The 26,525-nt window shown below is 35.8% G+C and overlaps 1 protein-coding gene across 1 annotated transcript in view; it reads right to left on the reverse strand.

Moving 5' to 3' along the window:
- POLN (DNA polymerase nu) overlaps positions 1-26,525 on the reverse strand; it is a 94,265-nt gene that overhangs the window by 48,190 nt on the left and 19,550 nt on the right. Inside the window, exons 6-15 of the mRNA XM_026064555.1 lie at positions 25,768-25,880; positions 22,168-22,325; positions 16,606-16,674; positions 15,264-15,324; positions 14,738-14,802; positions 13,805-13,888; positions 13,214-13,303; positions 10,417-10,473; positions 9,620-9,673; positions 9,298-9,363 (exon numbers count right to left, since the gene is read on the reverse strand). Of these exons, the coding sequence (XP_025920340.1) occupies positions 9,298-9,363; positions 9,620-9,673; positions 10,417-10,473; positions 13,214-13,303; positions 13,805-13,888; positions 14,738-14,802; positions 15,264-15,324; positions 16,606-16,674; positions 22,168-22,325; positions 25,768-25,880 (817 nt within the window). The remainder of the gene's footprint in view (positions 1-9,297; positions 9,364-9,619; positions 9,674-10,416; positions 10,474-13,213; positions 13,304-13,804; positions 13,889-14,737; positions 14,803-15,263; positions 15,325-16,605; positions 16,675-22,167; positions 22,326-25,767; positions 25,881-26,525) is intronic.

Raw genomic sequence — 26,525 nt, forward strand, 5'->3', positions numbered from 1 at the left:
AAAATAATTCAAGCGGTACAGGCAACTTGCTCACAAGGAAAGAAAACCTATGTCAATTTCTAGATAATATGAAGACGTCTAATACATATATATTTTTCAAACATAGTGGAAAATTCACAGCTTCTTCTTGTGATTCTTTTCATAGCATCAAATGAATATTACTATGCTAAAAAAATTCATTAACTTTGTGTAACTAGAGCAGATGTGAACTGAACCAATAACTGTGGTTAGCTGAACTTAAAAGTCACACTGAAGCCTGTACCTCCTGAAAACACAACTGTAGTGGCTCTTTTCAGTAATAAATCATTTTGGTTTCTTCTATAGAGCCGGAATCTCTCAAAGAGGCAGATTATCCCTAACCTTTACATGGCACACATAATGGAATGGGAGAGTAAAAGCAGCTTTCCTCTTTCTGAAGTTTTATAAAGTATAGGAACTGAAGAAAAAAAAAAAGTACTAAAATCTTTCACATCATAGAAAGCTACTCCTGCTTGACTTCTGAGTTAACGATGCAGTAAAATATGACACACCTATCAGACAAGAAGCAAATATCCTATACTAAATAATTTTTAAAGAGCAGCAAGAAAAAAAAAAGAGTTGAGGCACATGTAGCACAGTAAAAATTAAATGTTTTAGCCAGTCTTAGAAATTTTATAACTTTTGTTTAAATTTACAGTCTACTTGGTGCTTCTGAGTTCCTGTTGGTACTTCAGAATACCATGAAAACTTTAAAATAATGTATCATAGCCAAGACCTTTGGAGCTTAATTTCTATTCATTCATTTTGTTGTTTCTTTGATAAATGTAACAGTCCCCCCTTGTTTATACTGCATGCATTTAATCACAGTGATTACCAGTAACATTCCTGCCCTCCTTTGTGCTTAAAAAAATCTTATCCTATAGTATACAATAGTGTGTTAGATTTATATCATCTAGAAAAAACAGCACATTTTAAGAGGTTTCATCAGCAAAGGTTAGTCTGTTTTAGCTGGCTAGAAATATCAATATTATAAATATTGATCTTTTAAAAAAGATTCAATTATGAACCTGCAAGAAGCCAATTTCTGGGTCATCTTAGATTTGGATTTGAAAACAAGATACTCCTGTTGTTGGATATATTGAATCTTGTTGAATATATTGAATCTTATTGAGCAAATTTCCAACTAACAAACTGTCCAAGCAAGAGCATAGAGAACAGAGTCTTGTTTTATCTTTCTGAGTAGCGTGATGCAACAGTTCTAGAGGTCAATGGAAAGGTATGCATCCAATAGGACTCTGGGCTTCAGCCACCTCTGGGGAAAAAGCAAAAAACTTTTTATCCACTGAGGGAAAATGTACATGCTGAAAAACAAAATAATGAAATGAAAAAAACATAATCCTGGCATGGAGCAGAATTTAAATTTTTGTGATAGAAGAAATATGGTGGTATGGTGATTTCAGCAGTGAAGACCCCCAAGTAATCCACTGGAACACTGTATGAGTAAAAGACTACTTCTTGGAAAGGAATGTCCCAATATGAGGATGTGCGCATTTTCTGTTTGGCTTAAAGCTGCTTTTAAACTCATCCTACTCCGAAGTTCTCCCTGAAAATGAGGTAAAGGAATGACTAGAAGAGTAGAGGAGCTCTCCCCTACTAACTGCGAATCCAGTGATTCCATGCTGAAGTAGGGGCAGGAGGCCTGAAGCTGGAATGGCACATGCAAAGCTGGTCCTAGAGGTCACCAACCCTGCGGAAGCACTTGATGCTAAAGACACTGCAAGTGGTACAACAGTGAGTGTTTAGCCTTGTGTGGAATAATAGAAATTCAGGTTCTCTGAGATCCGAGTACCTAAAAAAACAAAACAAAACAAAAAAACCCCATGCATTTTCCCTATGTTATTCTGTAAACCTTCCCATAGGAAAACAAAACGCCAGTCATGATGGTGACACGAGAACAGTACCAACAGGCTTGTACCTCGGACAATGTCTATAACAAATAAAAGGGGACAGATTCTGTTCTCTAGCCCTTAGGACATGTATCACACTATGGCTCACATCCATTCTGATAAATATTTTATTTTGTCCATAGTGTCTTTTTGGAAAAGTCTCTGACACATTCTATCATTTGAATCAGGCCTAGATACTGTCTTGGAGAGTGCTAGCTCAGCAGGGATTGTGCTAACAGTTACATATTATGCAAAATAATGCAACAGGGCTTGAGTCTGGTCCCTGGCCCTGCTGTGTCTGTTAGCAAAGATGAAACCTTGGTGGACCGAAGAGGGGTACCAAAACGCAGTGGATTTCAATTTGCAAAGCAGCATCAGAATCTGCATACTATTTCCTTACACCTTCTGCAATATTCACTCCAGTTAGAATCTGAACATGCTGGTTTTAGACTTAGGACTACAGTGAATTCTCCATGGGAATTCTAGCTCTATTTCTCCTATAGAAATAAGTCTCCTTTTTTGTTGAAGGACTCATTTTATTAGTTCTCCTCATTCCAAAACTATCACAGTCCTTGCAAAAAACAAATTTGGCAGCTAGAAGAACAAGCTAAAACAACTCACTTCTGAGAGTTTGCGAGACAACAGATTATTTGTTTGTCTGTGATTTTTTTTTTTTTTTTGAATTGTCTTTTAACAGCATAGGAAATACTCAATGCTTGGAGACTTAAAAGAGTGAATTTCTAAAAATACCACTACTGGAATACTTCATGTAAAAAAAGAAATCTTTAAGTAGAACTTCTAATAACTTAATCAACTCACAAGAGGTACCAACAGACAACTTCTGTAAGAAATAGGCACATGATTACTTCCTAGATGACAGATGATTTACTGCACATTGCTGAAGATACACTCTTTGAGCAACTGTCTTACAGATGAGTACAGTGAAAATGAACTTGGTAGGAGCTGGGCTCTATCAGTTCTTAAACTCCTCAGTGCGGAGGTACAGGGACCTCGGGCATAACAACAAATGGCATTCTCAAGCATAGGAAACACATGCTCACCCAGGAGTTGAAATGTTTTTGGACAAACACTGGAAGAACAAAGATTGTGATTATAGATATTATTAAAATTACTTCACTTAAAAAAGCTTTTAATTTGTAAAGTAGCGAAAGGCATGTAGATAGCTAAAGATCACTCCTGTTGACCAAAGATGATCCTAATTTTGTTTCTTGTTAGCCATTTGCTCCAGACATATTCCTCTTAGAGAAAAAAAATGCAGTAATACTAGCTATACTCCATTACGGATTTCTAAAAGGTGATCAGTGCATAGTTTTGGCTTCTACCTGCAGATCTTCTACCTCTGCATCACTGGCAGAGGCCTTCCAGGAACAAAATGAATCAGCATATACCAAACTACCTTAATAAAGGCCACTCAACAGCAGTAGGTGCTCAAGTGCTGGTAATTTAATTTATAGCCAGTGTATTGAAACATAGTATCTTAGAATTTTAATGTAAAAAATGGAAGTATGCAGTGCCATCATCTTGCTAGCACACGGGATCTTCACAGGAACTTTTTTTCTGTTTTCTAGAAGTCTAAGCTTCTCTGAGGAGCTTTTTGCCAGAAACTAAAGGAGAGCGAAGGAGGAATTCAGCCTCCACAGTGAATATTTCATAACGTGCTAAAAATACTTTAGCTCGTATTACCCTGAGTTGTATGGAAGCTTTCATTTTTGAGCTGTTAATTTTAATTGCTCCTTACATTTCTGGGCTGATGTTTAGTTTGTAGAAGAAATAATGACAGACTCCCTATCTATGCTGCATTATGCAAAGCATTTTTTATGTTGATTTCTGTATAGAAGCAGATTTATATTGACTTCACATTATCTTTCTTTAAATACCACACAAAACATAATTATACATACAAAGATAATCCTAAATAGAAAAGAGGTTATCTGCATGATTGAACTCCTCCTATTACTACAGAATTACAGCTCAGATGACACTCCAAGCTTTACCAAGCCAGATGGAAAACACTATGCTATAAATGTAGTCTACGCATTGGATACACTAAATTCACCATAAGATTCATAAATGTGTTATATGAACATGTTATACAAACCTACTGCAATGTTGACGTAATGTAAATTTGTAACATAACAGCAATTGAACTAAAGCCTTGTCAACATGCTCATTCATTCACTTTTAAGTGAAATTTCATTATATCACAAAACAAAAAAACTGGGAGAAGTGAGGAAGAAAGAGAGGAAATAGGGAATTTTTGTCTCCAGTGTCATAAATACAGCTTCTTTACAAATGCCAAAACCTTTGCTAAAAATATACCTCTAAAAAAAAAAAAAAAGTAACAATAAAAGGGATTGTAAAACCATCAAAACTCTGAATATACATAAAATAAGATACTGTTTTAACGGTATTAGTGCAATCATGATCAGTATGTGACTTAATAGCATTGCAAGAAATATATTAAAAAGAAACACCGTAAAAAAGAAAAACACATTTTGAATGCAAGAAATCCTCAACGAAGACAGACCGACCACAATAAATAGCATGCATGCTCTGACTTTCTTTATGAACACATCAGCACATCTGAGTGATATGTTGTTTGTATAGACTAAAAAACACCACAATTAATTGCTTTGATGAAAAGGTCCAAGAAAATGCATAGGCAAAAAAAGTTCAATTTCTCATCTCTGCTAAGACAATCTTAAAAATGCATTATTTTGGTGAAGCTTACGTCAGAGCATACTTACCTAAAAATGCTTTTGTTAACTTAGGTGACAATAAAGATGACTTTTGACAGGATGTTTCAAATGAACCTGGAATGTGTCTGACTGATTGTCACTATCCCCAGTGTTTTCCAATAAGTATACTTCAAAAAAATTATAGAAAACACAATCAAGTAAGATCAATGGTAACATAAGGATCACACTGTAGCACTGTCTGCCCATTTCATGTCATCATTCACCTCAGTAAGACCGAGTAAGACAGTATGAAAACAAGTTTTTAAAAAAATGATATTCTTAATAGTGTAGTTTTACAAGCAACCAAGGCATTAGTTCGTTTCTGCCGAAAAAGGAGATTTCACCGCATCTCTGCTCCCAGACGCAGTGTCTGGCTGCTTACCTTGCATCAGCTCTGATACCTGTCAGACCCTTCTAAGAGTTGCGAAGGAAAGGGACAGGGGAAGCAGGACACCTTTTCAGTAGCGGCGAGCTGCCGTACAAATTTGAAACACCTTGCAGAACATTCTGTATGTGCTGGAATATTTGTGATTAGAGACTATGAACTGTCTCAAAAAGTATCGGTATATCACAGGTTAGCCTGTAGCCTTAACGAGGCCTAGGACAAAACTCCTCAAATGCAAGAGTTGTCACAGTCTGTCAGGGTCAAATTTTGATAGCATGATTCTGACAGTCCCCTTTGGCTGGTATGCATGTGTGTGGGTATGCTAAGGATGCAAAACCTGCTGGGATAGCATTATCAGAGGACTGAGGTCAGGCAGAGGGAAGCATATAGGCAGCACTTCATTCATACTGGCCATAAATCACAGGATAAACTATCCTAAAACTACATCTGAGTTTTATCTCAGAAGGAATTAGTCCATTCACTCCAGAAGACAGCCCAGAAGGGAACTAACACACCTACACTGTGAACAGAGACTTCTACGCACACGGATTAAAAATCAATTGACTGAACAGACTCATTTTTGATGGCAGTTATACAGGAAGGTCTCTACTTCAAGAGAATTTTGTGTCTACTAGAATTGAAATGAGATGGACAATTTATTATTCATAATCCAAACACTGATAGTAACACACATTTTCTAATAAACAAGCATACAAATATCTATCATGCATACGATGTCAGAAGATATTACTTATATCTGCTAGAGAGACTGAGAAGTATTCAACATTTCAGGTTTCTTCTGGTCTTTCTTTGAGCACATGAATATTCAACTACACTCTAGTTAGTTTCTCTAATGATATTCCTGCTTTCCAAATTAAAGTAAAGGCTAATCTGTTTTTCTGATTGATATATTAAATTATTTTATTTCTTGAGCTTTTTGGACAAGCTGCTAAAAACAATTTCCCTACTAACAAATAGGAATGCTTTTACTTTTTTCGCCTGGCCTGAGAAGGTAAAGCAGTTTACTTATCACTGGTATGCCTTTTTGTCACTAAAAGGAAGGAAATGCCCCTTGAAGCCTACCCATCTATGCTTTCTAGTTTAATGATACAAACATCCTCTGAAGCACAGAAGTATAAACTCATTAGTAACATTTCAGTTCTCTCTGTTGCAGAAGCCTGTGGGGAAAAACTGTAATACGGAATATCTGATTCTAGTACAGAAGTTACATCTTAAATCAAATTATACCACACAGTTATATGCAATCTTTATATCTAGGTTAGGATTCTCTTTTCATTCTAAAAGAGGCTTTATCTTAATTGGCTTTATGCCTTCCCACCTCTGTCATGACTTACTTTTGCTTTAAAAGGTGAGAGGCTGGAGAGTGATATTTTAAGGTAGGCTTGGAAAATAGAAATTAAATCTTTATGAATGTAATGAATATATTTAATATGATAGTTTTTGACAAGCAATATAATAAAGGAGCATGCAAATGTAGATAAGATCAATATATTCATACAAAATAATCATTAAAAATAAAATATTCAAATAAGGAACCTAATGAGCTGTTGCTAATAGTCACAGGCAATTCATAGAATGGAAAAAATAATTAGAATATGGATACATTATAAAGTAATTTGATTGAAGAATTGAAGGGTTTATATTTATTTTTAATTTTCAGATACGCCAGCTCTCATGCAGTAGCAAACAGACACTTAAAATGCTATAGCAGGAAATTACAATAGCAAATGTGCCCTATTTAGTGATGTACTCTATTAATATATACCATTTTTTGTTATTTGTGAAAAATGCATTAATTATGCAGAACACTTATAGCAAAGAATATGAAATCAGAAGAAATGGAGGCTGCAGTTAAACTAAAACCGATGTTTAGGTGGAAAACAACAGTAAAGTTCTACAAAAAAATACCCTCCTAAGTTGCTGCAACACAAGTCATAAAAATTCATGTGAATAAGCTTAACTATTGAGAGTAGCCCACTTAAGACCAAAAATATACATCATCCATACATCAGATGAGGATTTGTCTGGAAGGAGATCATAGAATGAAAAAGAAATCCTGCTCTGTGCTTTATGTCTGGTCATTTCTTTTTAAACCCATGAGTTTAAATCCTTCCTGGATTCTATTTAAGGTCTCTAAGCAAAAAGGACAGATAGATCTATTATCTTTATCAAACCAAAAAAACAAAAAGAAACCTTTGTTTGGAACCCCATCTCCCACTACCAGGGCTGCAAAAGGAATGCTTTTTTCCTATTTGAATTCTCACTTTATCTGATTTACACTTATGTTTTGCTTTAATCGCTCTTTAAAGAATTTTAAAACACTGTTAAACTACCTAAACAAATATCCAGCTAAAATTTGACATAACATCGTAGTGACTGCAGAAATATCTACAACATTTATGATTTTGGCAAGAATCTCCCAATCCCTCACCACTTAGTAAAGTGACTGGGCATTGCAGTTATGTCCTATATATCAATAAACTAGCCCTATTCAGAAACAGACGGTGTAAGTTCAATAAACATTTCACACAAAAATGACATGCCAATGTTTTTCCTTATAATAAAAATTCAGCTTTAGCAACTCTGGATCCTAACTGTAGCAGCATTATTTTGGAGAAAAACCACCTTTTAGAAAAGTAGAGTTCATGCTGTTTATAGCATGATAGGCCAAAAGTCACCTTACAGTGTATGTGGTCCTCAAGATGGAAGCCTGTTCAGCTCTGACTTGTAGTATCTGTACATCAGATCAGAACATTTAGCAAACTGTGACCTTCATGATCTACTTTTCTGTTCCCTGCTGTCACTTCCCCCCATCCGGGTGCATAAGAAGTGGGAGCAGTAATAACATTCCTCAGTTTCATTGTTTATTCAGAATCACAGACTGTTTTTTATTCAGCACAAAGCAGGAGCACTTCCTATAAATTTTTTGATGACAAATGGTACGGAAAATACACACATGAAGGTAGGAAGATGTAAATGAATCCTGAGCTGTCAAGGTAGGTAAGAGAGAAGCTAAATCACCAGTACTGTGACAAAAGAACATGTCAGGACAGGTTTTTGCCAGCACTCCAAAACTTATCATATTAGTGAGAACTTGCAAGGAGCTTCATGAGTCCTCCCACAGTGAGCAGTCAGTAGACTGATAAGCGGTACCCAAACATGCATGGACAAGAACTGACAGTACTTCTGGGCACAGGTTAGCAGGAGAGCAGCCTCTCCAATTCCCACTAGACTTCACGACTCAAGTTCCATTTCTGCATCTATGAGGTTGCCACAGGGCTAGGGGTCAGGTCTTTGTCATGGAAGGCCATGATTAAATCAGACAGAAAATTTCCCCGGGTAGGCGGTCACTGTTTTTCTGCTGCTCCTCCCCCTCCGACACCTCTGAGACTTGAGCCCATGGGGCGATCTGCAGTCCTGTCTTGGTACCAGGGGGCTGCCCACTCATCTGCACAGCTGTTGGCTCCCAAAGAAGTGAAATGCAAAAGGCTTCACCAGTCCCTACAAAGAGCAGTACGTTCCTCAAAATCCAAACAAAACAGTAAAATAAAATACATTCACCCACATACTTAAAAAGGCCACACTGGCAAAACCCAAATTTCTAGCTGTCCAGAAACTCAAATAAAAGATTTTCCAGCCACAAATGCAGCATTATAGTCAAAGCCACAAAAGGAAGCACAAAGAGCCTAAATATCACGGCCATATAAGCAGCTGGCAGATTACTAAAGYAACAGCCCTTGCCTGCTACGAAGCATGAAGCTGAACTCTAGAAGAAATGAGTGTTTGGTCTTGCTCCTGTTCCTCTTTTTTCTGGAATCCCCCTGGTAGCTTCCAGGGCTCACCAACCCCTTACAGGGAGCAGTTTGTATACATTAGGAATTATAAAAATAAATAAATAAATAAATATATTCAGCAGAGATCTGGAGTTTGCATGGCTCACAGTCATATCCCCCTGCTTTAGGTAAACGTCTGGTAAAGAATATTAAATTCTGATCTAGAGATAATGGAAAATATTCATAAAATTAAAATGTTCTAGAACAAAGCACCTGTTTAATACACTTTTTCAGTCTTCCATTTACACACAATATTGCAACTGTTAGAAGAAAACTAGAACAGAAAATTTCACGAGTTAAAAACATTGAATATTTTATATAAATAACATTATTTTTAAATTCAAAGTAAAATGTAAATCTTCTAAAAGACTCACCGGATGTTTAGCTGAAAGTCTGCCAGTTGCAGTTCCTGTCTGATTCCATGTAGAGGAAATAAATCCCTTTAAATCAAGTAAAGAAAAAAAAAAAAAAAAAAAAAAAAGAGCAGACGTACATGTAAAAAGGATGTTTCTCTAAAGTTTAATTAATGCAAATATTAGTAATGAAAACTCACAACAGGATTGCAATACCAACAAGAAATATTTTATCATTTTGATACAAAAAAAATTCTTAAACTGTAAATGCTGCAATTATTTCATATCATTTTATGACTTCTTGGAAATACCAAATTTGGTAGGCTATGTGTTGTGTTTTTACCTTTTTCATGCATGTTAGTAGTCCATCCACATAGGTTGATTTTATCTTATGAACCTAAATCACATAAACGTAAGACAAAAAAAGGCAAATTCTTATCCATAAATATAAAAGATTTTCAAATTAATGACATTCTTCAAACACTTATTAATTTTTTCTTAAAAAAGAAAGCATACAAACAGTTTTACCTTCGAAAATAATGGATGTATATTCACTAGTAGCTTGACATATTAACATAAGTCAGGTAGGTGCTGGGTTATATCCCAAAGCCAGGTCTATGCAGATACTAGCAAATGAACTACCAGAATTTATATTTGTCAATGAATGACACAAAAAAAGCTCCAAAAAGCTCCACTTTTTGTTTTTATCTTGGAAACACATCTACCGAAAACCCAAACATTAAGCAAAAGAGCAGACTAAATAGGTTGTTTTGGATTTTCAGGAAGCTCTGTCACCTGAAAAACAACACAAGTCATCTCCTTCACTTTCTTCAGTGTATTTCTTCAGAGCTCAAAAAAGAGATTTGAGAGGGTTTTATAGCACTAGACAAATTTAGCAGCAAAGTTTTTCAAATGCTTTTGCAACAGTGTTTTGTTAGCTACAGTTAACATAGTACAAAACAGAAGTATAAATTTTAAATTTAGAAACTCTTCAGAATATGTAAAACTTCAAATAAATATTTAAATGAATTTAAATAACAGCCCAACCAACATTTTTCCATTTAGTTGTGAATATGTTATTTCTTGCTAATTTTTGCTTCAGCGCAACTACGATACGTAAAAAAAAAAAAAACAGCTCACCTGTCGGTATTCTAAAATTATCTTAGGCAAGGGATGAAGATCTTGTAACTTATTTAGCTGCAAAATAACAAACCTGAATTACTCTTATACTTTTCTGTTAACTGGTATTATTTAACCATCTAAATTCAACCTTTAGATCACTGATTTATATTTTACATTTAAGTGTCAGTAAATAAAATACGAATCATTTTTGGAGGAAGAAATTCTCTCTAAAAATAGGGCTAAATAATGGGCTAGAGAATAATGTTCTTACTAGCAATCTTCCTCAGGCCCAAGGAAGCCTTCATTCTTCCCCACCTTCAACAGGAGGACTGGAGAGTATCCATCCCTTCCAATTTCATCCCTTCTCAGAGAGGGACAAAAAGGTACACAGAGATAAACACTTTTCCACAAGGACTTTGAAAATACAGGGGGGTGGGAGGGGTTGGTGGTGTTTTTTCTTTTTTCTTTTTTTTTTTTTGTGCTAGACAGCATCTAAGTAAGAGGGAACATGATAAAAGTACGTAAATTAAAAAAATAAATATAGCAAAGGCAACAGGATAATTTCTTCCGTTTGTCCCATAATACAAGTTCTGGAAGACTTTCAAAGAAAAAGAAGTTGAAATTGTCAAATCCCAAACCAATAAAATGAAGCATATTTCTGTTTAATTTGTTTGTAAATTGTCATAAAATGTTATTAATAAAATGAATGAAATTATTCAAAGAGAGATTGGATATGTATTAGTACAATGAAGATATCAGGAACTACAATAGATTAGAGTGAAAAATAGATGTGACTATACCAGAACAGAGATTTAAGGGATAAGTTTCTTTCTCACTAGCAGGGAGAGACAATATATCAATTACCTTGTATTTATCTATTAGAGGGTTTCAGTTTACCTTTCTTTAAACAACCCAGCCTTAGCAATTGCTGGAAACAGAGAACTGGACTAAGTAAAAGCCTTGCTTTGATCCACCGCAACAAGTCTCACGTTCCCACAAAAAGAAGACAAACATTCTATTTCACTAATCCCTCCCATCTCCCCAGACTTACCTTGTTGCTCTCCAAGATTACATATTTGATCTATAACACCTTCTTCTCCTTGAATGTGGTGTGATTCATATCATTATGCTGTTGATATTACCTCAGAGATAGTATCTAGTAGTTTAGCCAGTTGGCCTGAAAGCTGAATTTCCTTCTTCATACATGAGAAACAAATACTATATTTTTACCTTTCCCAAAGGTGTTTGTTCTCAGCTGAGTTTATTATTTTAATTTGATCCCCATGTAAGCTGGAGTAATACGACTGCTGCACCAAATCATAGATATCGATGCAGCAACCCAGAGGTCTCTCCTCCAGTAAGAAGGAATTTCATTATTATTTTAACAAAAGGAAGGGGCATCCACATATGCCTCTAAAAGTCATCAAGAAGTCTGCAGTGTGATTTGATTTCATCATTTTCAGACAAATGTTTTTGGCCAGGTTCTTTCACTTGTGGGTGATCACACACTGAATGACTGCATTGATGAAAATGATCTACTGCAACAGTAACAGAAGAAAGAAATGGAGAAGCTTCATAGAAGTAATAATTACTGCACTGAATTTGAGGACACATCTGATCTTTTGTGCAGGCTTATCAAAGTGTCTAGACTGTTTGGTCATTAGTGTTCTAGGAGAATAAGATTCCACCAGGGGTATGCAGATCTCACACCAAATATAACCCCTCTTAATGAAGGCAATTGTCTCCACCAAGGAAAAAAATGAGGAAAATTCATGCACATGAAAAGTAAAACATGGACTATACAAAGAAAGTGACGATTCCCAATTCAAACCACAGGTATCAGATAATTTCCCATAGAACTTTTTACTTAGATGAGCAATGAGTTAAGGGTCATAAAAAGACAATGACAAGGTATTAGCCCAGATCTCCTGACATAAGGAAGAGAAAGTTTGGGTTGCTAGTTTTCTAATCAAGCAAATTTTAAGTTAACATTCTCTTCTTTCACCTGTGGTCTCTTTCACCCAACCAGTTAGTCATACATAGCTGCCAAAATCTAAGAAGTGAGACAGTCTCCCTCCTTTGAAGGAGATCATAAGTGTATCCTGGTACTTAAGTTTTTAACCGTGGTTACAGCTAAAGTTTAGATTCTACAGCTGGTTTATTTGTTTGTTTTTCCTCATCACAGAGACAGAGAAGACTGCAGGGTCAGATTTTTTTTTAAGAATGCTTTCAGTTTTTGAGTGATTATACTGCCAAGCAGAATTCCTGTAAATGTATTCACTGATTGTCCTAGAAAAATTGGAAATAACACTAATAGGCAAAAAAACATAAACATCTCATTCATGTTTCATAATGAGGGAGAAATCCTGAAAGATGAAAAAATACCTGAATAGTTTATTGCCAGCTCCAAAACTGATTTAAGAGAATCCTGTCTATAGGTAAGCCTAGGCTTGGCATTAGATCAGATATCCCTGTAGAGTCACTGCAAGGTGCTATGAAATTCCAAGAACTTCAAGTCAGAAAACCTGTTTTTTTCCTTTATTTCTGACAAATCTGTATATACTATAAAGCTGCCTTTCTATATTAAACCTGATAAATGTCAAGGGCAGTAGAATTTTTCTCTTACCATTCTCGATATGTGCTAAGATGGACAACTTCCCTCCCCTTCATTTATGGCATAAGTAAAGGAAGTGTGATAAGTACAATACAAAAATAAATCAAGATGTGTAGGTAGACAAATGACAGTTTTGCTGGAACGTAATTTAGAACAACTTCTAAATTATGCATAAAGTTTAAAAACCTCTCCCAGTCTCACCACAGCTTCTGAGGTGGATTCAACTTGCTGTATCTCAGTTCTGGGAATTTTCTCACACAGCGTATGCAGTTTTAATTTTTCAAATAATACCTACATTAAGAAAAACATTAGAGAAAAGTTTCAATGTTTCAAATGCTGAAAACAGAATGGAACATTATTTGGTGTCTGAACTTAAAGTCCAGAAAACGGATTTCACGGAAAATCTAGCTGACTCTGCTTGAGCAGGTGGAGTGGACCAGATGATCTCCAGAGGTCCCTTCCAATCTCAACTAATCTGTGATTCCGTGAAAACACGGCATACTGTAGGAAACAGAACTAACATAGAATTCAAAAGATCAAATTTTTATTACTTGATCTATTATTTGTAAAATTAGTGTATTTAGTAAAATCATTTTTTTCTTTAAAGCCATTTAAATACTGATTTGCCAAAATTGCCAAATTTATGAAAAAACTGTTGTGTCCTCCATTATAAACAGAAAAGACGATAATCGGTACGTAAGAATAATTCTGAAGGTGTAATGACAACTTTATATGCTTTATAATTCTTCTCTGTCAATTAAAATAGCCTAATAATAGTAGTATAAATGTTACCTCTCTGAGCTGACTACTGCTCGTCACAAGGAATCGTTCTCCAGCAACTTGATGGGCTTCCTGCTCAAGCTCTTTCAGTCGCAACTATAAATTAATACCTCAGAGTTATTCTGCTTACTTTATTATTTACTTCAATGTTCAGTTACTTCCTAGGTTAATAAGTATATTGGACTTCTACTTACAAATTGGTACTTCATAATGCATAACCATTGTTGGCTATGAACATATCAACCAAAGTTCAGTGGATTGCTTATGTACTCTTTAAGCTGTATTTCATCACAAATCGGGAAGGGGATTTACTGTAGTAAAAAGCACCAAAATTTGAAGGAAAATAATTTAGATTATTCACAGACTATGGAGGCCTGTGAGAAACAGAGCTATGCGAATTATTCTGGTAAACTTCTGGTAAGTCTGCCAGACCACTAAGATTACCTAGTCAGACTTCAAAAAAAAGCATATTCTTGTTATGCCACAAAATAGTGTTCTCTTGTATCTATTTTAATTAACCGGGAAACAACAAACTTAGAACTATCAGAACACATAACTTATAAAGACAGTGTCTTTTGGCAAAAAATATAGAAATATCTATCTCTTCTCAAAAAGATGGTTACTGATAACTGTAGGTTCAGAAATATTCAGTAGGATTTCTATTCTACAACATACCTAAAAGAGGTTGTGGATTTGGAAAGCATTCTTTGCATGGGGCAAGGCTAATGAAGTAAATGTGCCTTTTTTGCTTGTACAAATAAATACAGAATTATCCTAATATGCAAACTTCATTAGCTATATTTATATTAATAAAAATCTAAGAAACCCCAAACTGTTGGTTGGAAAACACGACAAAACAGAAAAGATTTCTTCTTTTTAAATCAGTTATTCTCCATATACAGTCAGAAAAATTTCCCCAAGAAAAAAAAGACCAACAAAATTTACCCCCAGAATCTCTGATGTTTTTTTCAGTTCTTGTTTGTTCACATGTATTTTGTGCGTTTCCATCACTGTAAATACAAATATATACTGAAAACAATTATATCACCTCTATTTAAAAATCTATGTATTGTTATATAATGAACCATGCACCACAATGAGAAAGAAAAATTTAAGATCCTATTTTCCATTTGACACTGACTTGCTTAAGACCCTCATTAACTCAGTTGTGTCAAATTAAATACTCAAAATAGAATATTTAAGATGTTTGCAAAGTTCAAGACAAAGCATGCAAGTAGTTTGACTTTTAGAGGGACTTGTGACAAGACGTTTAAATAAGTATTTGGATTCCTTGCTTTGGGCACTTACAGTCGATGATTTTGATCTCGCATGCTTCTTAGTCTGTAAAATGGAAACTCTGAAACTCACATGCGTTATGAAGATAAGGTAACATTTAGTATTCCAAGTTATAACATAGTATGCAGGTGTGTGAAAATGATGAAGATTCATATTTTGAACTGAACTTTCATACCTGCCAGAATTTTGATCAGTGGAAGCTCTAATGTGCAAAATAATTTCCACAAACCTTGAACCTGTAAAGCAAGATGGAAACGAAACTCATCAGTATCAAACAATTTCAATTAAAAAAAATATATATATACACATATACACACACACATGTCATTCTGTGGGCCTATTTTCCAGCAAGTAGTATTTCACTTTCTGCATAATCACTTTTTACATGACAAGATTGTTTGTGGAATGAAATACTACTTAGTATGAATTACAGTATCTAAATACAGACCATTATCATATCATTTGGTGGGAAAAGGTACAGGAATAGTAATAAAAAAAATAGACATACCTCATTTTTCTAAACAGTTTATTTTCAGAGTAAGCTCCATTATAATAGTGCATACAGTCATCCCTTTTTCTTTTTTCACTTGAACAATTAAGCAACCATTCAGTATGCACAGCTTTGTTTCCATTAGAAAGAAAACAGTGATGGGCTATGTAAGCAATTTCTTTATAAAGAACAGGCAAGTCTTTTTTTCCTCTAACCATTGAAGCAATCAGGCAGCAACACTTGTCTAAAAACTCCTCCTAGAGGTTGGCTGTCAGTGCTTCTGTGCCTTTGGTGCTTCCCTGTTGCCTTCCTTTGCAGATTGTCTCATCATACTGCTGGGCCACTTATACATCCAGACTAATACCAATAATACTAATACTCCATCAATGAATAGTCTCAGCCCTACATTTGCTATATCAATTTCAAAGAAAACCCCTAGGATCCTATGATGTACCTTCCACCAGAACTTGAACATAATTCTAAATTCTGATTCTCTTCCAGGTATATGATTACAGGAAAAAAAAAAGCTAAAAGAGTTCTTGAAATGCATTCTGAACTTCAGTAATGGTTAATACAACCTACAGCAATAGATATGCTGAGAGCTTTTGTCCCTAAGGAAGGCACTTTGTAAATATGCCTACCTGTGAAAAACAGCTACATAGTGTTTTAAGAAATAGGAAATAAAACATCATCCCATATAGCTTCAAAATACCAAATGAAAATATAGTCACAATATTCTAAACATTTCTTGTTGTTAGAATATTCATATAAACCTGTAAATTAACTGTTGTAGAGGAAAACTTTCTTCTCAAGATCAACCTTGAGACTAAATGTTTCCTTCTTCTAGAAAAAATAGCAGATTAATTGGACAACATTATTTTAATGTTGACCAGCAGTGTAGATCAGTAAGCCTTACATTTTACCCACATAGAGATTCTGATCTGAATGAGAGGCACATCACTGACTTTTTTTAGTTCATCTTACTACTGCAGAAGTTATATCAGAATATCTGCTTTTCAAATCTTACCTGTAAGTCATGAGTAAGGTCCATCATTACACTATAAAGCTTCTCCAAGTGTAAACCGACATTTTGATACTGAAAAAAAAAATCTCAAGACTATTTGATTACTAACACAAAATCATTCAGAATACTATCTGTTCTAAAAGGGATTAAACTGTATATTTTTCCATATTTGTCTCCTATTATATTTAGCATTTTAGTAATATTCTTAGAGCTCTGACAAACACAATTCATAGATGTACAGAGGAGTACAGAGATGAGCATTCAATATTTTACCTGTTTCTTTATTTATATTCTGCACAGACTGAGTATGGAGAAATAGTACCACTACACTGCCTTTGATGTTGAAGCAAGAATTCTATTACTACTTTTAAAATAAGGAAAACCTGCTTTGCAGTTTCATTTCTGCTGGCAGTATTGCCCCCCTTTCACGCCTGAACTATTCATTTCCTTTCTTCTGTTCCAGCAAGCCCAGAACCCAGAATGCAAGACACAATTATGCTAGGCACAGTGCAGTAGCGTTTGCAGATCCCTGTCCATGACAGTTTGAAAGAAATCTATAGCAAATAGAATTGTAGGATGCTTAGGCTTACTATTTTGTTTGACAACATCAGTTTAATATATATCAGATGGAGGATCCATTAGAGTTGAAATCAATTGTGAAGCCAATAGAATCTTCACCACTTCAGAAGATAAACTGATTAAAATTACTCTTTCTCCCTCAATAGCAACATTGCTGGAGAATGACCTAGATTTGGCTAGATTCTTCATGAAATGGGTATTCCAAGATCATTTCTATTAAATTAACACACAGAGGCAGAGTTAGAGCTAAATTTAAAATCTGCTTTCCAACTGAATTACATCTTTCTGTCAAGAATTGCAAACAATTGACAGGAAACCAAATGGCCATGAAATCCAATGGAAGACTTCCAAATTGAAAAAAATACCAAGTCTCTTCCTTGGGCATCTTATAAGCAAACTATCTTCAGGTTTGTCATTCATCCAATCTGTATTTTAAAGTAATCCTAATTGTTCTATGCTCATTTTATTATTTCCATTCCCATCCTGGAGCTGATGGAACATTAAGTGGGGGCTCTTCTGCTAGGAGCTGCAAGAAGTCTCTCTTTTCTCTATAGACCTTCAGCTGTCCTATAACTTCCTTATCTTACTACTTTCATGAAATATCTATAATTAGAACAAAAATCTTCTCAAAAATAAAAATATTCTGCTTTCTCCACTCAGACTGAGCTAGAAGGCATTCTCCTTATCAGAGTAAGCTCTCAAAAATTATGGTACCAAATTTGACTTTGCTGCCCATTTCACAGTTTCATGGTTTTCTTTCAATATATTCAGCATCTTTCCATTGTTCTTTCTGTGATGAGAATGAAACAAAAGGTTACATTTTCACTTGTTATCAGATTTGCATTCTCCTCTGTAAGACTGCATGGAAAATAAAGATATTACTTCAGTTTGAATGAAACATCCAGTATTTTGTAAACAATAAAACTAAGATCCTGTTAGCTGGAAGAGCATAAGCAGGGTAACCAGACGTGATACCACTCTATTAAACTGGATGCCATTAAGGTAGGAATGTCGTTTACAGACTAAAGCAGACAGACCGCCACAGAAACTATTGCCAAGAGTATTTTCTTAAGAACAGGTCTGATGTCTGAACACTATCGTCCTTCCAGTGCTTTTAATGTGTCCAGCCAGAACAGTTGTTTTTCTGAAGCAAGAGCAGGTTAAGAAAGACCAAAGTTGTTGGGAAATCTTCAAAGTGCTTCCTAAAGGAGGGTCTATAAAGTCCAAACAAATCCCAAATTAGGGTTGCTTTTTTTTTCTCTTTATAAATCAAATTCATAACAAAATGAAGGGAAAGGAAGAGGATCCTCTTCTCAGGGAGCTAAGGACCCTTCTGAATTTGTGAGAAGGTACTTCTGGATACCTTTTCCTTCTGAACAGAGTCTTTTGCAGGAATTGCATCTTGAGCTGGATACATTATTTCCTCCTTGTCTTCAGACTGACTCAGAATCTCCTGGTTGGGTTTCCAGGGAGCTAGGATAGACACTGACTGAGACATCAGCACATCTAAACTCTTAATCCTGTGCCCTTCCAGTGCAAGAGTCAGCTGGTAATCAATAGGTGAGCATAATCTGCCCTCCAATCAGCCAGTAAAAGCCTGCCTCATACATAAAACTCACAATTTTGACCTACTGTTTGCAGAATAAAAACAGGAGAAGTCTGGAGCAGAGGTATTACAGCAGATCCAGATTAATAAGAGCAATGCTTTCTTCATTATTTAATCCAAAGAAAATGCAGAAGGAATTTGAATTACTTGCTGCTGCATAAACACAATAAACCCAGAACTAACCAAAAATTTGTTTATATCAAAACAAATTATAGAATGTTGCTGCTATAGCAGCAAGTATTTCTGACCAGCACAGGAACTTAGTCATATTGATCCAACACTAATTTTTAAGAGAAGAGGGAAAGTGCCTACAGTAACAGAAAAGTGGGAGACAATTAGCTATAGGAAGTTACAGTTCATTCTAAAAACAGAACTGATAACTTGCGTGTGGTGACTCAAGTAGCAAAACATTAGCAAAATAAAGTTTTAAAATTTTAAAGAAAAAGATCATACATACATATAATTACCACCATACACTTGCCAATATGTGCACCCCTCTACTACTGAGCTTGAGATATTTGGAAAGTAAAGGGCTTTTGGTACACCCTGCCTCATTCTCCTTGGTATCAACTACACAGGGATCCCCTCTTACCTATTCAAACACCCTTTTGACCCTTTCCCCTTCCCTAGATGAATGCTGTGGTGAGAATCTATTGTTTTTTTAACATTAATCTCCAACTGCATGTTAGTCTCTACATATATTATTAAACTCCTCTTCACGGATCTTTTGGATGCTAACTTCAAACGGTTTCATTTTTTTCTTAATTATTTGCTAAGACAATTTCTTGTTTGTTTCAGTTCTGACACTTAGCAGTTGTGCAGTTTGTGTCAATTGCCCTGTCTTCCACTGCATGTTAAATAAAGATACAACTACTTCTCCTTGTGTAAATATGCTTTTAGTCAGAAAACTATTACACAACAATGAATCTGCTTCAGTCTGATCAGTTAGATCTTTACTATTCTGGTCTTTTTGCTACATCAAAGCTTTAATCTTGTTACAAACACCTCTGCACCTTCTTTTATAATGAAATTCTATGTTTAGAGTTATCTTTAAAACTTAATTTATATCTTTTCTACTCTTAACTGATTCAAGTCTGTCTTATTTGTACAGCTGATTGTTTATCGAAAGCTTTTTTCTGTAGCTCAGAACAAACAAAGAACTGTAATTTTCTGGTTAACAGAAGTCTTTCAAATCTTAAAATTTAAAGGGTAAAAAAAACTATAAAGATTTTAATAAAGCATGTATAATTCATAGAAGACAAAAAACAGATTACAAACAGAGAAAGAAATGCATGGGGTGGATACTAGTCTAGTAAAATCAGAGCTGGAATTTGGAAGAGTGAAAGAAAAGGAAAAGGGAGATGAACTGGCAAAGGAGCCTCTGACTGGAATCCAGAAAAGAGGAGACTTATTAAATGCACATGATGAATGCATCAGTGGGGCATAAAGGGAGAAAAAGAACCAGACAGCAAAAGGAAACTGATGTCAGCCAAGAATAGTGACCAGGACAGGCTAGAAAAGGTCACTGTGTGTCTACATACCAAGCTAGTTCTCGCCTAACCTCTGCACCATACAGTCCTCCTTCGGCCTCATGCACATGCACACCTCTACACGCCCTCATACCAGTTCCCTATGGTGAATAATAGACACCATGAGCAACATCCTATAAAACACAACCCTGACAGACAGAGGTAGCCTGCTCATTATTTCACCATGTGACCTGCACTCAGTGTAGCCCTTTCCAAAAAAGGAAGGGAAAACTTGCTTCAGTAGACCTTGAATGATGAGAACTTTCAGCTCCATTATGGTGGAGGTTACCCAAGCTCTGGGGAAATCTTTGCTGCAGACACGTTTTCCTAGAAATGCCAGAAAATGATGGTGCACCACCGTTTCACTGTTTTCACTAGAAACACAGGAGAAAAAGCATGCCTCCCAGTCAAGGACAGCTCCGCCATATGCACCTGTTTCCCAGCACCCATACCATGTAGATCAAATGACATGATGGTACTATTAAAATGGAAACATGTACAAAAAGCAAAGCCCTGTCCCACCTTTAGAGTATCACTGTGAACAACTACGAACAACCCAGGTGAAACTTGTTTTGTTTATGCAGTATCACCCTAGGGAAGCAGCACTGTTCTTTTCTATCACTCCTCTCCCTCCATACCCAAGACGCTTCAAGATTGCTAAGGATCCCATTCACCCATCCCACTGGTCCCTATTCCAGGAGAAATTCACCAACACTCACAGTCCAACCACACTCCAGCCTCCCCACTCCACAGGCAGGCCACCTGGGACATGGCAGAGCTGCTGCTACTCCAGTAGAATTTTACCTTGAAATGACCATCCGACTCAAGATAACAACAGATAAAACTATTCCATAACACATAGTAATAGGTTTTATATAGGCTGATATCTGTTATGGGGAAGCATGCCCCAGCATAGCCCTAGCAGTAGAAAAGAGTTTATTTGGGGGTAATGAATTCCACTGACAGCCCATGTGGGTTCCTCATCTGCTCAGGGGCAATTAGTCACACAACTGCAATGACCTTGTTCATGCAGATCATTTCTGAGTAGGCAATATGGAAGCCTACCTTACAGGCTTCCTATATGATCATGCTTACAACAGACTTATCTACTTAAGCATAGCATGAGCGAGGAACAGCAGGGCTCCAGGAAGTGATATATTGGTGCTTGAACATAGTATGCAGGCACAGAGCAAAGAGCACTGCAGAGGTCTGAAAGAAGCTGAAATTTCAGCTAGAAACTGAAATTTTTAGACCCACTGTTGGTCATCGTTGTCATATAACACAACCTAGTTCTATCAAGGAGGACTTCATGCTACCCAGAATATATTTATTTAAGCGGACAAGCAAAATGATACACTTATTTTTTCTCCCCTCTCTCCACTCCGGTGCCTCTCCACAACTACATCTTCTTTTGTAGCATGCTTACTAACAAATAACTGAATTACAGTAAGTACAGGCTACAAAGTTCACAGGAATTAGGGAGCAAGGTATTAGAGACTTTGGGAAAGAAAGCTGAAAATCAGCTTGCAGACAGGTGAAAGAAAAGATTAAACTGTATTTTGCTGCAATTAATATTAATTAACATTGTTACTGAGCATTAGGTTTTGATGCAGAATTTTGCAGCTGTTCCTTGAGAATTTAATACCATCTGGATAGACTACAGTGAACCCTTCCCCCTTTTTCAAAATTTGATTTCTGAAAAGTAGTGTTAATATAATCACTTTCTTTCATCAGGAAGAACAGTATTAGCTGTATGTTTTTTGCAGTATTTTGTAAGCAATAGCAATATTTTAGTTGCTTTCTTCTTTTTTTTTTTAACTTGATCAAAACAATTTAAAACAAACTACTTACCAATGCATTTCTCAAAGAACCTGTATCTGTATTTACTTTTCCCATGGAAAAAGACTTTTCAAAATATTTCTGTATTAAACATTCAAAAGAGGGAACTGTGTCACTGGGGTTTATCAGCCATGCTGCAATTCTTGGATCTAACACGACACTGTCAGCAACTACAAAAATATAAATATTATTTTTGTTTTAATCAAAATATTTCAATTACTTCCAATACTGAGAAATATTTCCAAAGATTTGCCCATCTTTCCCATTTTTTTTTCAGGTCATAAAGAGGCAAGTGCTTACACTACAAGAACATTAGAACACTGAATTGACAGCTGCAATTTACGGTCAATACCATGACTGCATAGCTGTAAGTTCAACACTTAATGAGAATATTTTGGAAAAGATTTTTTAAGGCTTTAGAATCTGAGTGCGCCTTTGGTTCTTAAGATTCCCTCTGTAAAAGCCTCTCTTTTTTTTATCACTGACAAATTTCAAACTGAAGTTTTTCTTATGGGTATCTCTCTCAGATACATTTTTGTTGTTGCTGTTAATTTAATTGATATCCATAAAATTGGTATGGCGAGGGGAGTAGGTTTACTTCCCAGTAATTAGACTTCTGAGATCTGCAATGTATGTATAAATTCACATAGTGGGTGCACAACACTGTTCTCAAAATCAGAACCTTTTGTCCTGCAGGATCTTCTGTGCTTATGTTGCACTTTCACTCATGTTCATCTAGATACCTAAGACGGAACAAGCCTAGTGCTATTTCATTTCCCTCTTAACCACAATAGCAACATCATATTTACTGTAGTACTACAAAGAAGAGGGGCAGAAACTAGTCATTAGAATTCTTTGAGATATATCCAAGGATAGGCATAAGTAACCACTTACTTAACCACTAAGTAACTTTTAACTTCAAATGACAACCCACAGGTACATTTATAAATTAGAGAACTCCAAGCTACATAACCTCACAAACTCAGTTACCTAGAAGCAAGCTTTAATGTCCATAATGCAAGTTACAGCTGCAGGACTACTCCAAATAAGAACTGTACCAGCCTTGTTTTCCTCTACTGATACAACTCTTGCTGAAGAGAAATCCATGGGGCTGCTCAGCAGATGTTAGAATGGGATATATTTTGCCACTGAAATAGCTTGAGGTCTGCTGGAGTGCCCTCAGAAAACTAAAGGATACCTCATGTGCATGGCCTCACATGAAGATATGATGTAGCTTACAATCCCTTTCTTTCAATGTAAATAGCCGTTCACCTCAGAAGCTGATGGATGCTAAGGAACAGCCTCGGAAATTGTCTCAAGTATACACTCCTAGGAGTGCTACTAAGGGAGTCCTCCTATCATTCAGATGACAGTCTTGGCCTTAGAATCATGCAGCTTAAGAAAGTATGTGAAGCTCAGAATTCACTCCAAAAGCAAACTTGGGATGAGTCTACAGAATTTCCTCTGCTCTTTCAGCAGGAAGCAATCACTACAAGAATTAAATGAATCTTTGACAACTGCAGCAGACAGGTTTGCCAGCAACACAGATGATGCATTGTGAAGAGGCAGACGAAGCAACACTGCCTCACTGACAGGCAGCAATGCTCCAGGCAGCAGATGGCTGTTGGAAAATGTCTATAAGGCTGCAGAAAAGCTCTCTCTCTTCATCCAGTGAGGCACTGGACATTTACAAGCTCATCTGAGGGCTGCATGAAATAAGCACCGATTTCCCTAATAATAATAACTGAATCCTACCACAGCTACATGGAGGAAAACTGCAACAGAATAGCCCTTGTGAGATCTTGTAAAAATCCTTTTTTTGTATCTGTGTTTACAATGAGCACACAAAACAGTCTCTAGTTAAAAAGAAAGGAAAAAAAAAAAATCAAACACCTCTGACTTGTCTGTCCCTTCTTCCCTGACTAAAATTTTTACCGACAGCGAGGGTAGTAGCAATGAGAACTAGCCAACAAAGTCCTGGGATGCTTGACTCAAGCAGCAAGAATATATGGGAACAGAAATCCCTGCCAGCTGTCTTTAGGGAGCAGCCTAGGGAATAGACTTAAGTCTGTGACTCAGCACCACAGTATTTAGTATGTACCAGAGTGCAGCATAGTAGAATCACATCAAAATTAGATCTACCCAGGCAACAGGGACTAAGAAGAGTGTCACAAAACACTGGAAATATTTCTTTAAAACTCTGATCACCTCTTCCATTGTATAAGGATTAACTGAGAGTACAACAGTCAGAACAACTTTGCCACTTAGACAATAAATGGAATGATCACATGGTCAGCAAATAGAAAATGGCCATTAGATGTCCTTATAAAGCTAAGATCTCTTCACAGAAGTTTCCCTTTTTTTCTGTAATAAAAAAACAGACACAAAACATAGAACTTCAGAAATGAGAGGAAAATTGCATATAGCAGAGTGCTCTCTCTCATCATGCAGATGAAAAATTCTAGTGACACCCAACAAGCCTGGCCTTATATTTGGCCAAGCTATGACCTTTGGTTGGGGAGGGGGAGGTGCCCAGAAAACCAGCATACACACGCTCAGTGACAGAGCTACAGATTCCACTTTCAGGTAGTATCACACATTAGTCTCTCTAAGCTCATAATGAAATGTCAGTGTTTGCTTGACTTTGCAATGATGGGATTTTATCTTTAGAAAAGGCAATTTACACAATGTACTTTTTACCATGGCAGAGACGTGGGTGAGGAAACACTTGTGTACAACTTCTAAAGTTTAAAAAAAAAAAACCTAAACAAAAATTATTTTAGATACTTGGAGCTTCAGATTCAAATTCTATGAGTCAAAAGAAACCTAGATCTACTATTTCCTGTGTATACAGGTCATAAAATTTTCACCAATGGCAGTACCATTACGACATTCTCACAATGTTCACTATTCCCCCTCCCCCAGGGCTAAGTGCCTTTTGTGCAGATCTTCGCACCAGGTTCTAAATCACTGGAAGGTTATTGTTGTTTTCTGATGATACTTTTCAGATGCTGAACACAATCTGAAGACTCTACATAGAAAGAGTGCCCTCTAAAGGGGCATGCTTTTATTTTTTTAATATCATAGATTCATCCACAGATCCAAGAAAAAATAAATATTATTTTTAGACCTAAATTTATCTTTTGGTTTTTTTTAAATTCATTACACAAGAGTCTTATTTATTTCTATCAGCTAACCAAGGACCCAGTCAAGCAATTCCTAATTTTGACAGCTATGACTACTTCCAGAATTTATTTTAGTCTCTCCTCTTGAGCAGAGAGAGTTTTTCCTAGGAACACAAAACATGAAGCAGCTTGACCTTTTCAGCCACAGTCAGCACTGTGTTGAGAGTTTTCATTTCCACTGGAAGATATCCTTAAATTATTCAGCAATTTGACTCCCGCTCCTGGAAGAAATACATCTTCTTGATACGTCTTGATACGATGGTCACCACCTCCCAAAAAGGGTTTTCTTTTCCATGGTACTAAAACTCTGTTTTCCAAAATATTACTTAACCACCAATCTAGTTACTTCTACACCTAGTAATTTTAACAGAAACATCACCACCATAGAGATCATAGGATTCAATCATAAATTAGATCCAATAATTACCTTGTTTCCAGCTAATTTCATTACTATAAACTAGAAGTAGTGTCCTCAGGAAATCTTTTGCATTGAAGCAAATAACTGGAACTTTGCAATGTAGCATTTGAAACAATATTTGCCTGCAGAGAAGAAATTCATTAATATGCACTATATAGTTACAAGATTTAGTTAACACATTTAATTTTATCCATTTAGTTAGTATCACTAAACAGTTAATAGAAGGGGTTTCTTTCTTCCTGTAAGAACAGAATACTGTAGTTTAATATTAAAGTTCTCAATTTAATAATACCTGAAACTTCATTCCATTCTAAATTAAACATCTTGGCAGATGTGCTTTATCATGCAATCATAAAGAAAATAAATCCTTATTTGACATTCAAAATTAAATGCAAGCTTAATACAAAACAGCAACTGGCATCCCTGTAACACTTTAATATACCCAGACAGGCTCATAGAAGATTCTAATTGAGTTAATCAAGGATAGTAAAATTACAATTTAAAAATTACTGGACAGTCTAAATTGCCACAATTACCTAGTATTAACATGCTGTTTAAATGCAGAATGCTTCATCTTATGTCATGCTTTCCTACTGCTTTTGAAAATGTCTATAGTTCTCTGTCCATGCTATTTGAAATAGAAATTTATATAAATTGTGCTAATTCTTAGTGTAGTATATTTGATGAGCTCTATTTTGGGCAATATAAGAAAATAATCATTATTTAAAGAGCTTTCAAGATCATTTATTTTTGATTATATGAAACCA

Source organism: Apteryx rowi, unplaced genomic scaffold, assembly GCF_003343035.1.
Source record: "Apteryx rowi isolate R43461 unplaced genomic scaffold, aptRow1 scaffold_22, whole genome shotgun sequence".
Classification (NCBI taxonomy): Eukaryota; Metazoa; Chordata; class Aves; order Apterygiformes; family Apterygidae; genus Apteryx; species Apteryx rowi.